This window comes from Amyelois transitella, chromosome 3 (genome assembly GCF_032362555.1).
Source record: "Amyelois transitella isolate CPQ chromosome 3, ilAmyTran1.1, whole genome shotgun sequence".
Classification (NCBI taxonomy): domain Eukaryota; kingdom Metazoa; phylum Arthropoda; class Insecta; order Lepidoptera; family Pyralidae; genus Amyelois; species Amyelois transitella.
Window position 1 is genome coordinate 6645423 of NC_083506.1, and position 22476 is coordinate 6667898.

The 22476-nt window shown below is 33.6% G+C and overlaps 3 protein-coding genes across 7 annotated transcripts; 2 read left to right on the plus strand and 1 right to left on the minus strand.

The window, feature by feature from the left end:
- Positions 1–975: 975 nt before the first annotated feature.
- Positions 976–15325, plus strand: LOC106135512 (negative elongation factor D). The gene is made up of 13 exons (XM_013335841.2): positions 976–1104; positions 1196–1305; positions 1392–1617; positions 1886–1995; positions 4609–4716; positions 5326–5475; positions 5622–5752; positions 6407–6594; positions 7773–8013; positions 8330–8540; positions 8885–9025; positions 9687–9816; positions 10941–15325. The coding sequence occupies exons 2-13, from the start codon at positions 1246–1248 to the stop codon at positions 10970–10972; spliced, it is 1728 nt and encodes a 575-aa protein (XP_013191295.1). The 5' UTR covers positions 976–1104; positions 1196–1245; the 3' UTR covers positions 10973–15325.
- Positions 11353–15525, minus strand: LOC106135513 (nuclear speckle splicing regulatory protein 1). Of its 2 annotated transcripts, XM_060949160.1 has the most exons (6): positions 15471–15525; positions 15186–15273; positions 14585–14732; positions 13292–13489; positions 12180–12345; positions 11353–11977 (listed from the first exon to the last, which is right to left on the minus strand). In XM_060949160.1, the coding sequence occupies exons 2-6, from the start codon at positions 15200–15202 to the stop codon at positions 11385–11387; spliced, it is 1122 nt and encodes a 373-aa protein (XP_060805143.1). In that variant the 5' UTR covers positions 15203–15273; positions 15471–15525; the 3' UTR covers positions 11353–11384. The 2 variants fall into 2 exon arrangements, with proteins under 2 accessions (XP_060805143.1, XP_013191299.2); XM_013335845.2 differs by lacking the exon at positions 15471–15525 and having other exon boundaries at positions 15186–15327.
- Positions 15526–19093: 3568 nt separating this feature from the next.
- Positions 19094–22334, plus strand: LOC106135491 (uncharacterized). Of its 4 annotated transcripts, none has more exons than XM_013335806.2 (6): positions 19094–19487; positions 19664–19765; positions 20432–20595; positions 20759–20878; positions 21286–21396; positions 21909–22334. In XM_013335806.2, exons 2-6 carry the CDS (start codon positions 19670–19672, stop codon positions 22114–22116), a joined length of 699 nt encoding a protein of 232 aa, XP_013191260.1. In that variant the 5' UTR covers positions 19094–19487; positions 19664–19669; the 3' UTR covers positions 22117–22334. The 4 variants fall into 4 exon arrangements, with proteins under 4 accessions (XP_013191260.1, XP_013191257.1, XP_013191259.1 ...); XM_013335803.2 differs by having other exon boundaries at positions 19094–19382; positions 21909–22333; XM_013335805.2 differs by having other exon boundaries at positions 19094–19352; positions 21909–22333.
- The last annotated feature ends 142 nt before the right edge of the window (positions 22335–22476 follow it).

The window sequence follows — 22476 nt, forward strand, 5'->3', positions numbered from 1 at the left end:
AAAACTATCTTAGAGTACTATTTGTTTATAAGGAGCCCTAAAAAAATACTTTTCTGTCTTTATTTAAGCTATTTTATAAAAAATCGAAAAAGAAAATGCAATATTCAAATATGCCGCCAAAACGCGACTTTTAGCAATATAGCGGCCTTGGCATGCAGTGATGTAGATTTCGCATAAATATCATACAGAGCTTGTTGGTGTTTCGAATAGTTTTGATTTTCTTTTGTTTTATTTAACTTGTGCCACGTCATATGTGTGAAAATTATTAAAATGAGTTCCTATAAATATTGTGCAGGGCCTCAATTCACTAATACAACAATAAAAACTAACAATAATAACTCCTACGAAACTGTTTTTTTCTGTGCCGATGGATATAAATATTCGCAAGAAGTGGTTTCAGCTTGCTCGGCGTAATCGTGATGATACTTATATCACCAAATTGTGAAGACCACTTTGATGTGAGTATTTACGATGATAAGTTCTGTCAGTCTGATATGTTAAGTCTTTGAAGAATACGCCAACCCTTATTGCGTCCACTTTTGGTAGGTTTTGACTGTCAGTTTTCTCGAAATTGGTTTCCATTATTAAATACCTATGTTATCTAAGCAATCCTGAGCGATAAAACACTTATAAAATCTTGAAAAATAATAACGAACACCAAGGAACGGTGCGATCTACAGTCTGTTTATGCGTAATCTACGTCATAATAGAAATGGCCGGTTCAGTCACAGTCGTTTTAGTCACGTGACAGCTGTATAAAAAAAACTAAGTTTTGGAGACGGATTTTGTTAAAATAATGCAATATATTTATCTCGCGTTATTACAAATCGCTCCAAAATAATAATATTGAGACTAATGGATGGCATTAAAGAAATGTATATTTTTATTACACTCAAAAAGCCTATTAAACGGCGCAGTGCATGCCACCGACCGATGACAAGCGACTAGCTTCTTTCTTTCTTTTCTATATTATGGCGTAACAGTCGTCCGCTTTGTAACTGTCAAAATGTCATAAACAATAATATTGGTCAAATACAACAAAATATCCGTCACTGTCAGTAAAATAAAATGTTAAAAGAACTGTGAAATGTTGGGTTAGGTTAGGTTAGTTATATCTGCCTATTTTATTTATTATTTTAATCCGTGGTATTGCATATCACTGTTAGAATTAATCCAAGCGTTTTTTTTTATTAAGAATAAAGGAGCTATACAAGAACCTTAAATAAGAATTAGTAAAACACCAAAATGCCAAGTCAATACGAAGATGAACGGGTTTGGGAAACATCAAATCACACTCAGTATGAGGCGAGTATTTTTAAAATAATACTTTATCAAATAATGATATTTTTGCATATGCAGCTATTTTTTGGAAATATTAACTTATTCAATAGGAGGAAGGTGGAGAAGATGTCATCGAGAATCCCGAAGAAGTTCTTCAAGAGTGTTTGGAGAAATTCAAAACACCAGATTACATTATGGAACCAGGAATATTTGGGCAGCTCAAACGATATTTTCAAGCTGGGGGCAATCCAGAGCAAGTGATAGAACAGTTATCCATCAATTACAGTGCTGTAGCTCAAATGGCTAACTTGTTAGCGGAGTGGCTTATATTAGGAGGTATGTATTTGATTGCATTTTCAACTTCATTAAAACTGATATGAAGAAATAATTACCTAGCAGACAATTTTAGTTTATATTTAGATGATAGTTTATAAATTACTATTAAACTTATTACTTTTTACAAAAATATAAGAAATACAGCATAAAGATATGCAAAAACCTAACAAAAATTGGGTAAATGTAGATGACATTTACTTTAAAACTGCAACTATACTTAAATGTTCAGTTTTTTATATAAGTGTACATATAGATTTATTTTTTACAGGTGTAAAAGTTACTGAAGTCCAGGCAATGGTTGAAAATCATTTAAAAGATATGATTCTAAAAACATTTGACCCAAAGAAAGCAGATACTATTTTTACCGAGGAGGGTGAAGTATGTTAATTTCCTTTTGAAAAGATAAGAGTATCTAAATTCAACAAGCACTAGCTTATTAATAAATATTTTATTTAGACTTTGGTTTTAGTGAATGTCATTCACAGAAAAATATATTTACATATAATATACACATTGTATACATATATATATATATGTAATATGTATGTTTAGTGTAGTATATAGGTATATATTATGTATAGGTTTTTAGTATATGGGGCATTTCACGTGAAGCGGACAGGCAAAATAGGGTGAGGTTCTGGATTTTGTTTATATTCTGGTTAGTTATACGCCTAGCAGATATGGAAGTGCACACAAAATATTTTTTTCGTCCGAAGCTTTTTTGCCGAATTATGAGCTTTTGAAAAAATATGTTTTAAGAATTCCGTGATTTTTGGATGCCCATTACTTTATATAAATCAATTTGTTAAAAATAAAAATTAAATGGTTTCTTATAGTTAAAAGAGTGGAAATTTAGATTTTTTTATGGAATTCTAAATTTGATTTTTTTTTCGAATAGTAAACCGGAAATGAAGATTTCAAATAGATTTTCAAGTAACTTCGACATAATTTTATTTTATTTCTTTAGCATTAAATTTAAGCCTTATGTATGCTTATTACACACAAAAAAAAATATAACGTGATCTCCAATAGTTTAGAACCTAGAGCATATTGAGTACATGCACATCGTATTGCTCGCCATATCCAGTACTCTATTAGTTCAGACGGTCTATTTAAATTTCAAACTTTAATGTACATCGAGTAGGTAAAGTATACCTATATGGATTTAAATACTGTTATAAGACTATAAAGAATTATAATATTTAGTAAAAACATTGGACAGGTTCTGTTTTATTAATTAAAAATCTATTCATCATTAGATATTTAAGGAAAGATTTATTTTGTAATTCTTACATTTTTGCTATTTTCACTACTACTAGTTTTTTTAACACATAAGCCTTCATCGGTTGGAAGAAAGCATGAATTTTTTTAGTTCCTGGAATTGTGATGGCAGAAGCAAAACGGGTTCGTAGAAAATCTCGCTCTTGTTGAATACTTTCCTTCGAGCAGTAGTATATTGTCGTTGTAGTCAACGATGATTTTGCCCATTCATACAATCTCAATGGTGTATTGATAGCGTTATTTCTAGATTGTAAACTGGCCCGGGATGCCAATCGTTTAAGGTTTCCTCCAAGACCATCGCATGGACCTTTACCATGAGCAGTGTCATGAAAATGTAACTGACAATCTATGTGGATAATAGAATAAATTAACAAAGTTGAATCTGTTCTTAAAATGTTGAGGAGCTCCATCAGTGATAGGTATATTTTATGGTAGAAACTTCAATTCTGTGATCAGTAAGGTGATGGTGTAGTTTTTTTTTGGAAAGAAATGTTTAACAGTTTTAAATAACTCTTTTGTGTGAATTTGTTATTATAATTAAAATATTTATACTTAATATAAAATATATTTTCATTCTTATATTTTAATAAAATCAATTTTCGCATTTTAAAATTAACGAATAAAATGTTAATAACGAAGTATATTCAAATGTTAGCCCATAATCACGAATGTTAAGAAAATTGTTATAGCGACGTGCATGTACTCAATATGCTCTAGGTTCTAAACTATTGGAGATAACGTTATATTTTTTTTGTGTGTAATTAGCATACAAAAGGCTTAAATTTAATGCTAAAGAAATAAAATAAAATTATGTCGAAGTTACTTGAAAATCTATTTGAAATCTTCATTTCCGGTTTACTATTCGAAAAAAAAAATCAAATTTAGAATTCCATAAAAAAATCTAAATTTCCACTCATTTAACTATCAGAAACCATTTAATTTTTATTTTTAACAAATTGATTTATATAAAGTAATGGGCATCCAAAAATCACGGAATTCTTAAAACGTATTTTTTCAAAAGCTCATAATTCGGCAAAAAAGCTTCGGACGAAAAAAATATTTTGTGTGCACTTCCATATCTGCTAGGCGTATAACTAACCAGAATATAAACAAAATCCAGAACCTCACCCTATTTTGCCTGTCCGCTTCACGTGAAATGCCCCATATATTGTATACTAGAGGCCGCCCGCGACTTCGTCCGCATGGAAACCCTATCAATCCCGCGGGAACTCTGGGATAAAAAGTAGCCTATGTGTTATTCTGGGTCTTCAGCTACCTACATACCAAATTTCATGGTAATCGGTTCAGTAGTTTTTGCGTGAAAGAGTAACAAACATCCATACATCCATACAAACTTTCGCCTTTATAATAGTAGTAGGATTAAGTATGTTTATTATACATTATTATTATCACCCACACAAAGGTTCTCCGCTTAACCCAATAGTAGACTGTTAGATAATGCTATTAGCATTAAGTCCACTTACTGTACTTTACAAATTGTAATTGTTACAATAAAGAATAAATAAAGGTGGGTTGCATGCTCACTGAATACCTGTATTATTTATAAATGATAGTTGGAATGTTAATATGGTACAAAGAAGTAAACTTACTACACAATTCTCATAAGATCTCAAGCATATTAACAGAACTATGACAATTTCTATTTTGCGAAATTATTTACCTCTTCATATTTTCTTTGTATTTATTTAGACACCAGCCTGGTTAACTGAAATGATTGAACATCCCACTTGGAGGTCCCTCATTTATAGACTGGCAGAAGAGTATCCTGATTGTCTAATGTTGAACTTCACTATAAAGGTAAATATAAAAAAAATCCTCTTGTTGGCGATGGGCTAGCAAACTGTATGTGGCCTTTCACTACCCTGCAAGGAAGATGTGACTATACATATGTATGTATGTATGTAATAAAGATTCATAGATCTTAACTAGCTGTGCCCACGACTCGTCCGTGTGGAATAGTTATTTTGGGCATCATTGAAGCCTGCAAGGGTATAATTTTCCCCATTTTTTTTCACATTTTCCATTATTTCTTCGCTCCTAATAGTTGCAGCATGATGTAATATAGCCTAAAGCCTTCCTCGATAAATAGTCTATTCAACACAAAAGTAATTTTTCAATTCGAACCAGTAGTTCCTGAGATTCGCGCGTTCAAACAAACAAACTCTTCAGCTTTATAATATTAGTATCTATAACAATTGTTCCAACATAATATTGCGTTGTCAAACAAAAAGCATTTTTAAAAAGCGCATTATCAACCTCAAAATTCCCATGGCATGTGTTTGTAGTGTAAATCACTTTATAAAATTAGGATTAAGTACATTTTAAGGGATGAGGACATTCATTTTATTATTTATTTTTCTAAATTTATAAATTATATTTCACCAATAAATCCATGTTTCATTTCAGTTGATATCAGATGCAGGTTTTCAAGGGGAAATCACTAGCATATCTACTGCAGCGCAACAAATTGAAGTATTCTCCAGAGTTCTTAAATCTGCCATAGTAGGATTCCTTCAAAGTTCAGATGATTGGCAGAACAGTGTAAATGAATGTGCTGTAAGTACCTTTCTTATTATGTTTACTGGTTTCACTTACAAATTCATGTATAGTCCATTCCAGTAGCATGAAATTTCCACTAATGTAAATTAGGAATAGGAATATTTTTCATTTGAACTGAAATGTATTTACATTTCTTTTTACAGAAAATGGTGTGCCATGGTGCACATACTTATGTATACAGTCAAGTTATAGTACACATATTATCCCAAGAACCTAGAGGTGGAGCCATAATGAAGAGATTGAGCCAGGAAATTACTCGGTGTGCTCAACAGAGGTAGGTTTTTGTGACTAGTTTTACCAAAGTAGAATGTTCTCATTCTGTTGGCCTAGTGATTAAGGCACATACATATCCAATTTGAAACAGTTGTGAAGTTTTTATAAGATTTACTATTTTTTTAGAAGATTATTTTTCTGAGTAACTTGCATAAACTTGCCGTGTGGTTCCCGGCACAAATAGAACAATGAATACATCCGCTTCATCTCTTTCCTATGGATGTCGTAAAAGGCGATAAAGGAATAGGCTCATAAACTTGGGATTCTTTTTTGGCGGTCGGCTAGCAACATGTCACTATTTGAATCTGAATTCTATCATTAAGCCAAACAGCTGAACGAGGCCTATCAGTATTTTCACGACTGTTGGCTCTGCCTATAAATGCCTGAAAATCTACTAAACTGATTTAGATTAAACCAACTGCGTCCCGGGCTTCGATCTTATGAAAACTTTTGGAATAAACAGTAGGTACAATATGTATTTTTCCGGGTTATATTCTACCCTTGTAATATTACATCAAATTCCGTCCAGTGTGTAAAATTTTACAGAATAGAATACAAGTCGAAATAGCTGCCTTTTTTATTTGCAAGCCTGACAGTAAAGCTAGTACCATACCGAACACACAACTATTATATTTTAAACGTGTCAACTATAAAGCGGTCACGACGTGACGCCCATCACGCTGGCGCTGACGGCGGGCGAGTCGTGGCGGAGCGCGCGCACGGCGCTCGCCGCCATGCTGTCGCGCGGCGCGCTCAACCCCGCCGACATCTCCGCGCTGTTCCGCGCCTACACGCAGCCCGACCCGCCGCCCGTGCACCTCCTCCGGATACCGCAGTTCTTGGGTAAATATATAGTAAGCCACTTCTAGATGGGCGGTGACACTATGCCACTGCGCTGCTAAGAGGAAGGGTTAAGCCACTTCTAGATAGGCGGTGACACTATGCTTAAGAGGGAGGCTTACAACAAATAAGGGAGGCCCAATCTAAAATCGTGGTCTTAGGCACACCTCTCCAAAGATTTGAGAACGCAAGCAAGATTAACACCAGAAGGCTGATGGATTATGAGCTAATGCTTATCGTTTATAGCAGCCATGAACTAGCAAAGTTGTTTTAATAATTGTAGTTTATATTATATTTATTAGTTTTAAGTAATTTATTTTTACGCCAAACAATGTTGTGAAACCAAAAGATATGACAATTAGGTACATATTAAGTGATATGAAGTATCCCATTTTAATTAATTAAATTTTTGAATTGGAATTTGCTGTTACTAATAAATCAATTCTATTCTTGCATACGCATATAATCATGTCTATATCATCCTTGCGGGCTTGGTAAAGCCAACATGCTTGAAAAGACCCATAAAGTCACGTTCAGCTGGTTCAGATTCAAATAGTGAAAGGTTGAAAGACCATCGTCTAACAAAGAATCCCAAGTTTATAAACCTGTCCCTTCATTGCCTTTTACGACATCCATGTAAGAGATGGATTGGTCTTATTCTTTTTAGAGTTCCGTACCTAAAAGGTAAAACATACAGTCACGTCTTTATCCTTTGCGGGGTAGACAGAACCAACAGTCTTGAAAAGAATGGCCAAGTCTTTCGTCTATTACCTGTCACTATTTGAATCTCAATTCCATTTTAAAACCATACAGCTGAACGTAAAAGGTAAACACGGGGTTTTATGACCGTTCCGACCGTGATAACTAGAAAATAAAGATATTTTTACGAATAATGTATTTCCGTCGCCGCTATAACCACAAATACCAAAAATGAGGGAGGCCGAGCCCCCTTTAAAAATTACATTACATTACCCATAAAAGAAACGTAATTTTTAAGCAATTTTAAATGATTTTAATAAACAGTTAAAGTACATGAATATGAAAATAAATATTCAAGCAAGAAACGTGATGATGGTTCTGTACCATCATCACATTTGTTCCTCGCACTTGGCCAGTTTTTTTATTGATGCCGAGAACTACACGGCACCTTCTATTCTTAAATGGTAAATAATCTTTTCCAGAACTTCTAGTCGACTCACTGTTTAAGTTAGGCAGCAAATTGAATCCTGAACACAAATCAAAGTATATGTACCTCCTGGCGTATTCCGCGAGTGTCTGCGAAGGCGCCACCCCTGGCCGGCCTGTGAAGGATGAACTGAAGGCGACCGTCCAAGCCATAGAGAAGGTCCACGCTGTGTGCAGTAGCTCTGCCAGTTCTAGTGAGCTGATAGCAGAGTTGCCAACACTCTACCATTGCATAAGGTAAGATGCTGTATTACTGAACTTATTTAAATGTACGAGATGTATTCAGTGTGTATATTAGTTTTTTAGTAATTAATAGCATATTATACTAATATGCTATTAAGCGAAGGTAAGACGGGAGTCGCTTCTTGTAAGAACCTGACTTACGGCTCGTCCAGAGAGTTGAGGAACCGGGATTTAATGAAAAAAATTTGATTAAGCACATATAATGTGTTACTGTTTTACTTAATATGCTAAACTACGTAACGGGCCTACAGATATGGCACAAAAAATTATCCTTAAGTCACCTAAAATTTTAATTTATATTCTTGTTTAGATTCCCCGTAGTCGGCATGGGCGTGCTTGTATGGGTGGAGTGCGTCGTCACGGAACCATCTTATTTCAAGCTGTGCACAGAACACTGTCCCGTCCACTTGGCTTTACTAGACGAAGTAGCTTCGTGCCACCAACTTCTTCACCACAGGCTACTCAAATTATTGGTACAGCTTTTTGAATCGCCACAAGATGAACTGGAAATTTTAGTACAGGTATGCATCCATCCATATTAATACGTTCTATACAAATCCCAAAATTGCAGTATCTGTAATATCAGGCAATAGCTATTTTCATAATATGATTGAATATACTACCTCGACAGTAAAAAAAATTGAACCTTATGGCTGGCTTTGTAGGGATTTTCAACCTCAATGTGTAAATTTTGAAAGCAATAATTTCGCGTTTCCCTGTAAAGCACCGGAAAGGTTGTTTGCTTCACTAGCAAGTAAGCTACGTACGGCTCATACCTGAGACGTGCTGTAAGCACTAGACAATCCGCACTGCTGGTGCCTTTCTAAGATTCATGAATTCTGTACAAGCTAAATGATTGTTTCAGCTGGAACTGAAAAAAATGCTTCTAGACCGTATGGTGAACCTGCTGAGTCGAGGCTGCGTGGTACCCGTACTGCGTTACATCAAGCAGTGCTGGCAGCGCGGCGACACTGATATCTCGCTGATAAGATACTTCATTACAGAGGTTACAATAGTTATTATTTCATCAGTCAACTTCGTTTTTAAGGATCCTTACAATTTCGCCATGTCGAAGCCGAACTCCGACACAGGCAGTGTTAAAATATTGCAATAAAGATATCCTTTCACGTGAAAAAAAAAAGACATTCTTACTTATTCATATAGTCATGTCCTTGCGTGCTGCTCAGCTCAGCTGAAAAGCTTCATGAAAGTAGATATTTTTTTCCGCGAATGTCAAAATTTGGGGTAAATTGATCTTATAAAATTATGCAAGTATATACACTGATCATAGACCACTACAATACTAAATCTCCCTGATCATGGGGCTCAGGGAGATTTATATACTAATATTACCAAGAAATTTTACTTGTAAGAACAAGGAATTTTGATCCCACTAGCCTTACCAGTGAAACAAATCAGCTTATTAGCCTACTATTATGTAGATTTATTAGATACCAATTGCGATTTTTTTTATTTTTTTCAACATATTTTCTTCTTGTGTAAATTTTAGAATGAACAGAATCCAAAAGAATAAAATCAATATAGTTTTCAGGGTAACTGAGTGACAACCCCTTAAACAATGTCCTTTCATAGCCAATTCCCTTCATCCGTATGTGCAGCTTAAATTAAAAGAAAAGCTGATAAATAAGTTAATTTGTCGTTTATAGGTACTAGACGCAATTGCTCCGCCATATACTCCCGAATTTGTCCAACTTGTATTGCCTATGGTCGAAAACGAAGAAATCACAGGTACCATGCGGGCTGAGGGCGAAAACGATCCAGTTTCAGAATTCATAGGTATGTAATTAAATGAATTGTTATTTAGTAGGTCAAGTGTACCGAATGGACGTGGAGCGTCGAACTTGCATGAAAAGAATTATGAATGTGGATGAGGCCAAAGAAATATGCAGGGATCGTGGCAAGAGGAAAGAGTTGTATCTACTCTCTCCCTTCGGGTAAGAGGCATGATTTTACTATGTAGGTATTGGACTTATTAAGAAAAATGCACATTCCTTAAAATTTGTATGATGACGTTTATAGATCGCATAACTTAGTTATATTTTTGGCATACCTACTTCGCAGCAGCATCTCGTGGTGCAACAACAAGCGTCTGAAAATAGTTCAGATTGACAAAAGCAATAATTGTTTGTTATAAGATAGTACTGAAATTTAAGGCTCTAAATAATACAATCTCATCATAAATTTGTAATATGCTTGGTACTGTTTAGGAATTCCAAGATTTTGATTACGAGAAAATAATATGTGCCGTGCGGTTCCCCGCACAAATATAAAAAGAATAGGATCACTCCATCTCTTTCGCATGGATGTCGTAAAAGGCGACTAAGGGATGGGTTTATAAACTTGGGATTCTTCATTTTGGCGATGGGCTAGCAATCTGTCACTATTTTAATCTATCTATCATTAATTTGAACGCCGCAAGTAAAATTATCATTCATGCCCACGACGCCACGGCCAAGTTTTTTCTCAATTTGAGCTAATTCAATGATAGGTTTCTACAACTCGACTTTGGCGTCTCGGCCGAGTTTCTTAAAGACACCCTTAAGGTGTCCATGCCGTTCAAAGGGTTAAGCCAAAAAGCTGTACGGGGCCTTTCAGTTTTTCAAGACTGTTGGCTCTATCTACCGCGCAAGGGATACAGATGTGACTATATGTATGTATGTAGAAAATTATAATCAACAAAACTAATGAAACTGGTATTAGGTATTCTTTTAATGAAGGGATTCGAAACTTCATTTTATTTACAAACAAATAATTCAAATTAATTTAAAACATAAATTAATAGGAGATATCGTTAATTTACAAATGCGAAATAAATTGAAAGCCCTCTTTGGCAGGTTAATTTATACAAATAAGCATATTTAAATAGGTATTAAAAGTAAAGTATGTTTTATTTGTTTCAGTTCACTGCAAAGCTCATTATTTTGTAAGTTAAGAAGAACCGATGCTGTGGCAACATTTGGCGATTAATTTATAAATTAATCTTTATGGATAGATAGCGAAATGTGGTTAAAATACCATTTACAGTATTGATACCGAAAATAATTTAAAATATAGCAAAACTTCTTCCGAACTTTCGCCAGTATTTTAGAAATTCTTGAATTTTGAGTTCGCCATCACTTATGACTAGTTATTTCAACTGTGTATATCTCTCGTGGCGGTGAAATATGAAGAATAACTATAGAAAATCATATTAACCGTAACCGGTGAATCAATATATAGGCTGAATTGAAATTTGACTTATTTTTATGTTATGTAGTATTAAGTATGATCGAAAATTAATAATTAAGTTCTTGATTTAAGTAATAAAATACATCAGACAACATTGATTTTATTTACCTAAAATTCTAATATCCTCTAGTTGCTTTTCGCTCGTAATATCTTTGTAAGGCTTGCTCAAATACTTCGCCTACAGTTCTTTTTTTCCAAATATCAATTTTAGTTTTTGGCTCAATTGTTGGTTCACTCTTCTTGGTATCCGATTTTTCTGCTTTTTCATCCAAATTTATCTTTTTCTTTTGATGCTCATTGTTGTTAGGCGAATCGTGAGAAATTTTCTCGTCAGCCTTTTTATTGGAATCATCTTCATTATCGTCACTAGATTCTTCAATTGAGAAATCTGAATCGGCATCAATATTTTCTTCACATTTTTTCAATCTCTTTGATCGAATATCACTTAGATTTAACCGATTAATTTCATCACCAGAATCTGCAATTTCACCATCAGAGAGTTGCTCAGTAATCTCATCAGAAGTCTTTCGTTTTCTATAATTCCTTTTTTTAGGAACTTCCTTTCTTTGTGTTTCTTCAAGTTTGACCTCCAAATCTTTTCTATTATGAATGTCCGATTTATCTTGCTTAGTACTTGATAAATTATTTGGCTTGACAGTATTTTCATCTGGACCCAATTTTTGTTCATATAAATGACGATAGAAACCACCTTTAAGAAAAAATGTATTAATTATCAATATTTTACACAGTTAAAAATAATTAATGGAAATTTATGGCCTCAGATTGGTACAGTCAAGGAAGCAATCCTTGAATGTACGAATTAGAAACCCCCAATATTTGATATCATCATCATCTGATGATTCGTTTGGGTTTAGGATGAATTATTATTATTTAAAATTGAAATTTCATACCTAAGTCCCTTTGTTTCGTTACATCTCCTATACTTTCCAAATATTCTTCCCTTTTTTCTTTCTCTTCTTCCAAACTCATTTCTTCTAATTTTTTCTTATAAGCAGATGTAACAAAAACTTCTTTATCAGCAAATTCTTCACCTTCTTTTTCTCGCTCCTTCTGAATCTAATTTAAAAAGAATTGTATTATTTTCTGGGCATTTATAAAAAAGAAACTTGCTATTTCTCTAATCTATATTTTGTGGCTACTTTAACCTTTTAAGCGCTTGGCTAAATATCAATTGTCGTGCCCCTAGCGCGCCGCTACAAATCGATAAAATAATACCTACAATAAATAAGGAGGAGTAATCGTTGTATCGATAAAAAAAAGTCAAAAAGTCAAAAAACGTCAAATGTTGGCGTTATACAAAGATTCTGAGGGATACTTTTCTTATGAATAATAAGGGAAAAAAATAGTAACACAAGACAATATGTTAAATTTAACTTTATTTCGTATGACACTGTTTATTTCATGCTGAATGATGCATTATACCTGATTATTTAACTGTTTGTTATTTTGTTTTTAAAATGCGCATTGCATTGTATCCCATCCCTATGGTCATATTTATGCGACACGCGCGATAGACACCGAAGAAAAGTCCGAGCTGCCAATTACTTATTTTTGTTTAAGTTTTTTCAATGCTTAGAGCTATGAAACATAATTTTAAGTAATTGTTGTAATAAATAGCTCTATTCAATAATAGTTTTAGTTATACCACGAAATTAATAGGACGATAATAGAACGAAAAAATCATGGATATTCTCTGTCGCAGAAATACGACACGGGCGGTAGGGGCACGGCAATATTTGTCGCATATATGCGACTCGCGCGGTTAAAAGGTTAAATATGTTAAAAATCCATACTAATTATTACCTAATAATTAGTATGGATTTTTAACTATAATGTGAAAGTCTGTCTGTCTGTATGTTATACTGTAACAGCTGGTTCGATTTTGATAAAATTTGGTATGCAGATATTTTTTTTTTAAATATAAAATTAAGTTTTTAAGTATTTAGATATATAGAAATTCAGCAGTACATATTTTATTAAAAAATAACTGTTTGATACTTACTTGTCGTTCAATGCGACGCTCATTTTCGAGCTTTCTCTTATTTGCTGTTTTTAAAAGGTTCTCAATGTACCGAGGTTTTTTTTCTTCTGTTGTTTTAACTTTTTTTTCATCCTTTTTACTAACCATAGCATCATATATTTCATCATATTGATAAACTGTTGGGTCTTCCATTAGAGCATTTTGTTGTGCTTTTTTAGCCTGATAGGACAAAAAAATTGATATAAATATAATTAGTGAAAACAGACAGTGCTAGTCACTAGAAGGTTAGTTTATTTCTTGTTGATAAAATCTTAGATACAATAATACATGACACAGTTGAACATAGGAGAGTGAGTGGTAGCTCTTGAATTAACTTGATACAATACAATGGCCAGGGTTCATAATTGGAACCAAACCATGAATGTTTAATAGATATATTAAATTAATAATGTTTGAGATAAGAGATGTATATTTTGATTAATACAAGTTCAATACTGTCAAGTATTGAACTTGTATTATACAATACAATATTGTAAAAACAAGCTTATAAACTTGGGATTCTTCATTTAGGCGATGGGCTAGCAACACCTGTCACTATTTGAATCTCAATTCCATCATAAAGCCAAACAGCTGAATGTGGCCTATCAGTCTTTTCAAGACTGTTGGCTCTGTCTACCCCGCAAGGGATATAGACGTGATTATATGTATGTACTGTCAAGTAAGGAGCATGATGGAAGGCATGTCTGTCCATTAGTACAGACTAAAACATACCTAGTGATGGATAGTAAAACCACTAATTAGACCCATGATAACACATGCATGATTATAAACTGTTAACTACATAGTGTTCATTAAACAGTGCACAAACTGTAAAGAATAAGGTTTTAAGAATTGTAAATGTTTAATAGGTACCCTGAGATAGTGATTTTTCTTCAATCCAGACTAAATGAGAGAATTGGATAAAAGAGAAATCGAATTTATAGTGCAAAGTGGTTCTATTCTACTCTGCCAAAAACCACACACAGAGCTTAAAAATACAAATTACAACAAAAATCAAATAATTATAACAGTACTAGACAAACTTACAACAAAGTGGTACAGGGGAGACAGAATGATCAAGTATAGCTTTTGTAGATGTATCACACAATAGATCAGGTCAATAGTACCCTTAATTGTCAAGCTTGCATGAATGTGAATGAAGCAAAAGAAATGTATAAGAATTGTAACAAGTACTCCTCTGGGAAAAGGTTCTATGTATGTATATAAAATATGTATATAAAAAAAATATGATATAAAAAATGCGGCAGTATTAACTTGTCTGTTGATGTTGTCACTAGGCCGCAATAAAACAGGTTTCTTGATGGCTTCATCATCAGAATCAGAATCATTACCAAAGATATTACGAGCTGATTGGAACACTGGCTGTTTTGTTTGTGCTTTCTCTGGCATGATTAGCCCATATCTGAAAAAAAAAATAGGAAAAAGGTATTTGTCCACCTCCTTGGTGCAATAGTAGTGTACTTGCCTACGAGCTAGCTTAATCTGTGTAATTTTTTCTTGGTTTATACATATATAATAAAATAGAGGCCGCCCGCGACTTCGTCCGCATGGAAACCCTATCAATCCCGCGGGAACTCTGGGATAAAAAGTAGCCTATGTGTTATTCTGGGTCTTCAGCTACCAACATACCAAATTTCATGGTAATCGGTTCAGTAGTTTTTGCGTGAAAGAGTAACAAACATCCATACAAACTTTCGCCTTTATAATAGTAGTAGGATAACTCCATGTAAATTCCACATATGCGCATACTTATTTTTAATTAGAAAAATAATTGTTTCAACTATTTCATGTTGATACTTATTTACCTATGTAAGAAAAAAAATACCATTGTACTTCATATTATATATATACTTACTTCTTCGAACCAGACATCCCTTATGTTGGTTAGCTCCTTATTGTTGTAAACTATACCTCGGAACCAAATAAGTTTCAACTTATATTTTATGATATTACAGTATAAGCACCTATTTAAAGTAGGTGATAATATGTATCTTTTTCTTATTCTAAAAAAATAAGGTAGGTAGGCACTTATCTAGCAGACAGCCCAATTATCAATTAACTGACTAAAATTGATATTCAATCACGCACGCCGCACGACCGTAGGCGTAAATAGTATCTATATCACCGATATTAATATTTAATGTCTTCTTTTTAGTTTGTTAACTATTTTAAAGAAATTGTACTATAATCTATACATCAAAGCTTGATTCTTCTGACATATGCTAAATGAGAGGTCGACTTGTGTTAAGTTGTGTTGTCGATCACATTATTTTCTTTTTTTATTTTCTGTAAAATTGGCAAAATTATTAAATAAACACAAACACACATAAGTTCATTAGAAGTTAAGCACATTACCATTCGCCTAATTGGTTTTTATTGACTTATAAATTTAGAAAAAAAACATTAATGTTGACGTTCGCGCTAGTATCTAGTATACATTAGGAAAGGAATGTGAAAAAAAAATCGATTATGGAAAAAATCGATTAAAAATCGATTTTTATAATCATGCAATAAATGCACTCCGACATTACGTTTTTGTCTTCTGGCTTGGAGCCCGGAACGCAAATTGCCAAAGAATACTATCATAGCTCCATAATATTACATTAACCCCATCTGTGCATTCTTTCTGTGCTTTTAAAACAGTTTAGATGATTCATTTAATCAATCATTCTCTAGATGGAGTAAGTCGATGAACAGTATTTTACCGACATTCGGTTAATATGTTATTCATTATTCGTTGCTGAAAGTTCCTTTTGTTAAACTTGATTGTTAAAAACTTTAATTTGTGTTGATTATATAAGAACTTACTGTTTCTGTTGTTTATTTTTAATGAATAAATCTATTGATATAATGTAAATGGCGTTTATTTTGACATTAATTGAAAAATTAGGAAAAAATCTATCAATATAATAAAATCGATTATTTTTTAAAGAAAAATCGATTATTCATTAATCGATTTTTCATACTAAAAAAATAAATTGATTAGATAAAAATCGATTTTTTATCAGCAATGTACATCCCTAGTATACATCGGTCGGTCAGGTTCAGGTGGGACTAGTACGGATGATCGATATTCATCGATGTTGAGCTGGAAAATATCGATGTTTTGACTTCGATGTTATGACTTCAATATTATCGGGACATCAATGTTTTATGAATAAACTAGCTGTGCCCGCGACTTCGTCCGCGTGGAATAATTATTTTAGGCATTATATTTATTTTTGCAAACATCCTCCTCGGCGGTCAGGCGGTCACGCGTATTAGAAAGCTGGTTCTCCGTATTAAATGTTTCGCTGCAAATTGCTTATAACGACTATATCTCAAAACCTATTCGTCTGATTTATATACTGTAAATGGCAATTTTAATCTACATGAAAAGCTGAAAGTAATAATCATATTTATTTGGATAAGAATTAATACTGAATTAAAGAAAATTGGTTTCAAAATAACTTATGTTTTTAATGAAAAAATAATCTTAAAAAATGAACATAAAAGTGGTTATTGTAAGTAAACCTTAAGAGATAGATATATGCTCTCGCGGACTTTTTTGTGGCAAAAAATGAGTACTTCACATCTTTAGTACATTGTTTTACTATATCTTTGTTGGTTTGCGCAGCGTTCGCGTGGAAAGCTCGCAGATTGCCGACTCATTCAACTTTCACCTGCATTGTTGACGTTTCCCGTAGGAAATCCGGGATAAAATGTAGCCTATAGCCTTCCTCGATAAATAGACTATCTAACAGTGAAAGAATTATTCAAATCGGTTCAGTAGTTTCTGGAATTAGCGCGTTTAAACAAACAAACAAAACAAACTCTTCAGCTTTATAATATTAGTATAGGTAGATATATTGAAAAAAATTATAAACTTATTTTAGAAATGAATAATATTTTGTCTAATTATTGTTATGCCTATGGAATTACAATTTTATTTAAAAAGTCCGGTAGCTGATTAAAATCAAGACCCATTACTACTATGGAAAATGCTAAAAACCACCCATCCAAATTTAAAGAAAATAGCTCCTAAGCATTTATGTTGCACTGTTATATCCACAGCTTTAGAAAGGGTTTTTTATAAAGCTGGCCAACTCCTATACCAGCAACGTAACCGATTGAAGAGAAAAACCCGTCAAAGGATTTTTTTTCCAAAGTGTGGACAAAAGATACTAGGATTGTTAATATTTTTTTTTTACTTCTGTTATTAACACAACAATAAATAGTTTAATAGACGGTTTTATTATATTTATAAAAAACATCAATATTATACGTTTCGATGTTTTACATCGATGTTTTTGAATCGATGTTTATCGCACATCGATACTTTTGATCCGATGTTAACATCGATGTTTTCTTAATATCGATCATCCCTAGGTGGGGCACAAATAACAGGTTCGGAACAAGTACATACGAAGTACGAATATCGATATGTAAGGAATATAAAAATGTTTATTTTTAAATAGACGCGTCTCTGTCCTTTATTACATTCTTAGTGCTGTAAACATTCTAATAAATTACTATGTTGCGTTTAAAAGAGTTGATTTTTTGAGAAAATTAAAGGATGTTGACGATTGGGATAAAATTGTGTTTTTAAATGAAACGTGGTTGATACCAAACAATTCTGTAGGCAAAACATGGAACGACGATACACCCCACTCATCAACCAAAGTGCCTGAAGGCAAATGAAAAAGACTTATATTTTGCCACGTCCAGGCTGGCCACGAAGATGTTTGAGAGGGCGGACGCATCATCGCACGCCCACCTGCGCGGCATCGCGCCGCTCCACGCCCGCCCTCCGGACCGTCGCGTGAAGCCCTCACCTCGCTGCCTTGCGGCAGACGTCGTCGCTCAGTGACGACGCCGCCGCCGATGGGAACTCCCAGAAGATAGAAGAAGATGACCCAGGCCGCCACGGCCGCCCCATTGACCTGCCTACAGCCGTAGGCAGCGATGAAACCAGTGAAGAGGGTAAAAAGACCCTGACCACTCGCTCCAACTCCTGCACAGGAGTTTGGGAAGACCCCTCGTCGTTTTGCCACGTAGGTAAGTACTTCGAAAGGTTTTATACCAAACTGTTTACTAGCATTTAAATAAAAAAAAAACTAATAAGTATCATGAAGAGATGAACTTTAAGACTTTTCTAAGTGGTTTTATAAAATGATGGACAATCTGGACTGTCCTGATATTATAATTATGGACAATGCCTCTTATCATTCCGTGCAACTTGACAAGGCAACGACCGATAAATTAGTTTAATCGACTTATGTATATAAATCAACAATCGACAATGTTACTTTTGACTATGACGAAGCATTTTATATCTATTTAGGTTTATAAACACATGTGTTTGTTTTAAAGTATTTAGAGGTAGTTTTTATAATTTTACATTTCAACTGCGAGTCAGACTTGCGCACAAAGGGTCATGTACCATCATTACGTTTGTTACTTATTTTTTTATATACAGTACACCCTTCTATCTGTTAATTAAAATCGACCAAAAAATTGCTTCAATATTACGTTTTTTGTATGTACCTCTAATAATTACGTTATTGTTATTTATTTATTTTGAAAGGTAATATACAAATAAATATCCTGTGAAATTTTTAAGCGTTATTTAAGTAGAGCAAAGCAAAAAAAAAACATTGATGAGAAAGGGATGTAGTGGTCCTATTTTAAGGTGCCGGAACCATACGGAACGTGCAATGCAACTATCGATATTATAATGCGCACAGCACTACGAAAAGCCGCCATTTTAGGTCCGAACCTATGTCAATTTTGACTTTGACAGGCACGTTCTTTTCGCACGCATTTATATCTTTATTCTTAATTATCCAATTAGGTATATCTGTGCAAAGAACCTATATCAAAGGGGATATTATAAATCAGTCCGTTTCTGTGGTTTTATTATTCCGGGACATAAACAAAGTCGTCAATAAATATATATATACTCTGTCTACATACAAAGTACTCCGCTACACTGTGGTCCTGACTTCTGTCTGATCCGAGGGTCCTGGCCTATGTCATATAGGTACCTTAACTTAACGTGTTGTGAAAGAAAGTGGGTACCTACCTACCTCGTATGATACTATAGAAATAATTACACTGGCCGACCGAACTGAAAGTATACAATCAAATAAATTCCAATTACAAACATTCTATCCAGGTAACAGAGGCGAATTTGCAGTGCATTTAGGACGTTTAATATTCTGTTGGCCGTCTGTACTTAATGTGTGTATTAGAAGAACACACCTTCTAGTTGAAACTCCTTTTAGTTTTATTTCATAATTATTGCAGCACAAAACCACCATACCTTTATTTGAAAAGTTTATTTTCTTACAGGACAGAATGGGAACCCATGAAAAGCCCATAGGAAATCCAAAGACTCCATATGAATTATTTTTGAAATTGTATTGTAAGAAAAAAGGATTGTCCTGTGATAAGGTCAGAATCTCTTATATCTGTACTATTTGCCACTGTTGACTTACACTTAAGCCTGATGACTAGGGATCGGATAATCGGATGCATATTTACCTAAACTAATATTTTGGCTAAGAAAGTATGGAGGCGGCTTCTTGCTTTCAGGATTCGAATTATTTTGAATCCTGGAAATTTTACTAAACAAGAAATTGAAACTTATCGTATATTAGGTATGATAAACACCTTTATAAACATAAGTGATGGATGATCATATTTATTAAAAAATTACCTACCTACCGGAATTCCAGAATTATACCGTGTGATTTTTTAGTCAGTATGAATACAGTTTGAATACATAATTAGAACATTAAGTGTATCAATGCTGAATCCCGGAATTTTTGAGGTACAGACTTCTGTATGTTCCATACTAAACCAACACCCCAACTTTTAACTTTTAACGGTAAATATGCATCCGAATATCGATCTCTACTGATAACCGATATAATCAATTTATCCTGTGATGCCTGACAGAGAGACACGTAAATACATATCCTAATATACAATGATATGTTGTAAATGTCAAAGCAGCTTTATCTAATTTCTTGATAATATTATCCTTATTTCCCTACTTATAGTAATTTTTATTGGTTATTTGAATAACTTACTTTCACATAGGTATTACTCTTTCAGAACAATATATTGTTAGCAGCGGTTAAGGCATGGATTACTCTAAATGAAGATGAAAGGAAAACATTCACACAAAAATTCATAGAATGTAAAGAAAAACACCAGAATCAAATAGCTTTTCGTTTAGAAAAACTTAAGCCATATATGAAGAAGAAACCTAATAAAAGGTTGGATTAATATTACTGTCTGTCTAATTTATATATTTCTTATAATATACTTTGTTAATAATTTACTATGTATGCATATATTTGTTTGTACTCAAATTTAATTAATACCACACAAATTTTCAAAAGATTCTTGTGTACTATTAAATAATTTGTTTTTATGTAGGTCACATGAAATATGTAAATCATACACCTTTGTGAGAAGAGTAATTGATCAACCAATAGAAGAAAGACCATCAATAATATGTGAACAAGATGAAAAAACGGCAAATACAAGTAACATAAAGTAAGAGACTTCATTCAGTACCTGCTCCAATGCATGGTTACATGGTTCCAATTCAACATTATAGATAGATTAATTTTCACATAGCTGTTTGGTTCCCATGCCAAAATGTAACTGATGTTGTGCTATGTGTGATTTTCACTATTATCACTCATATTTCTAGCACTGTACATAATTTCCTTTTGAAGACACAATGCTGATGACCAGAGTTGTTAGGATAAGAAAGACGAAAAATGTGCATAATCGAATAGAGTCACCAGAGAACAGTTCGTGAGGATTATTTGATATGCTGTTGACTGTACGCGTAGTCTCCGTGTGTTATAGTAAAAAAAAATTCTAAAAATACTGCCGCAATTATTTATTAAATTTGTTCATTATGTAGTTACTTAATATGTTTTATTATTTTCCAGCTGTTCTTTAACAGAAGAATGTTCCATTCAAGAACCGCCGAATAGTACCAAATTGGAAAATGAGATGGACGAAATTGTAGATTTATCAGAGCCGGCACCTCCTAATGTTAGGTAAAATACACAAGTAATTTTTAAATGAGAATGAAATTTTCCCATATCAGTGCACAGGAGACTAATTGGTGTTGGTTATCCTGTCACTACCGCAAATAGATGCACGGTTTATTTATTTTCTTTTTTATAAGTAGTTATTCACAAACTATCTCTCTAATTTTGAGGTTTATCAGAAAGATTAGACATTGGCTTGTGAACGTTCAACTAGATGTGTAAACATGATCCAATTAAGTTTCATTGCAAAGTTTGCGGAGGTTAGACGGGAGTCGCTTCTTATAAAAACCTGACTTACTTACCCAATAAAGCATTGTCAAAGGCGCAACCCGCGCTTTTCTCCAGAGAGGTGAGGATGTTACCAAGACAAGAAAGAGAAAGAATTCGTAATATCGAATCTTTATTCTATATAAACGCAAAGGGGAGCTAAGCGAAGGACAAGGACACTTAAGTACCTACCTATCTTTTCTCGAAACGTTTAGTCGTCCTACATTACTGTAAATCTTCTTTGTTCACAGGAACGCTGTCGATTTATTTCACATGATTAAAAATAAAAAAGAGGATGATTCGGAATGGTCGTGTTTAACTAACATTGAGAAAATGCGTTATAGAAGAGCTGTTTATCAGTTAAAAAAGGATTACATCCAAAATTACAAAATGTTTTTAGAAAGTTTACCTTTAAAAGAATTATTTAAATATTACCATAAATTTGATACAAGTTCATAAATAAAAAATGTATTCAAAGGCAATGTTCCTTTTTAAATACCTCAACCCCTAGGGATGCCACAAGTCAGGTGAATTTGGGATGTTCCTGTTAAATTTTCAATTTCCCCAAGTGAGGCATACAACTGAAGGTGACCTTTCAATCTTTTCAAGATTGTTTGCTTTGTCTACCCAGTTAGGGATAAAGACGTGGTTATATGTATGTATGCAGCTTTTCGGACTAATGTTTCAATATTACATGAACTCAACATATCACAACTGTCATCCGTGTGCCTACGTATTACATGAATTCTTCGGTCACATTGCAAGGAAAGATGTAAACAATATGGAAAGGCTCATTGTGACCGAAAAAGTGGATGGAAT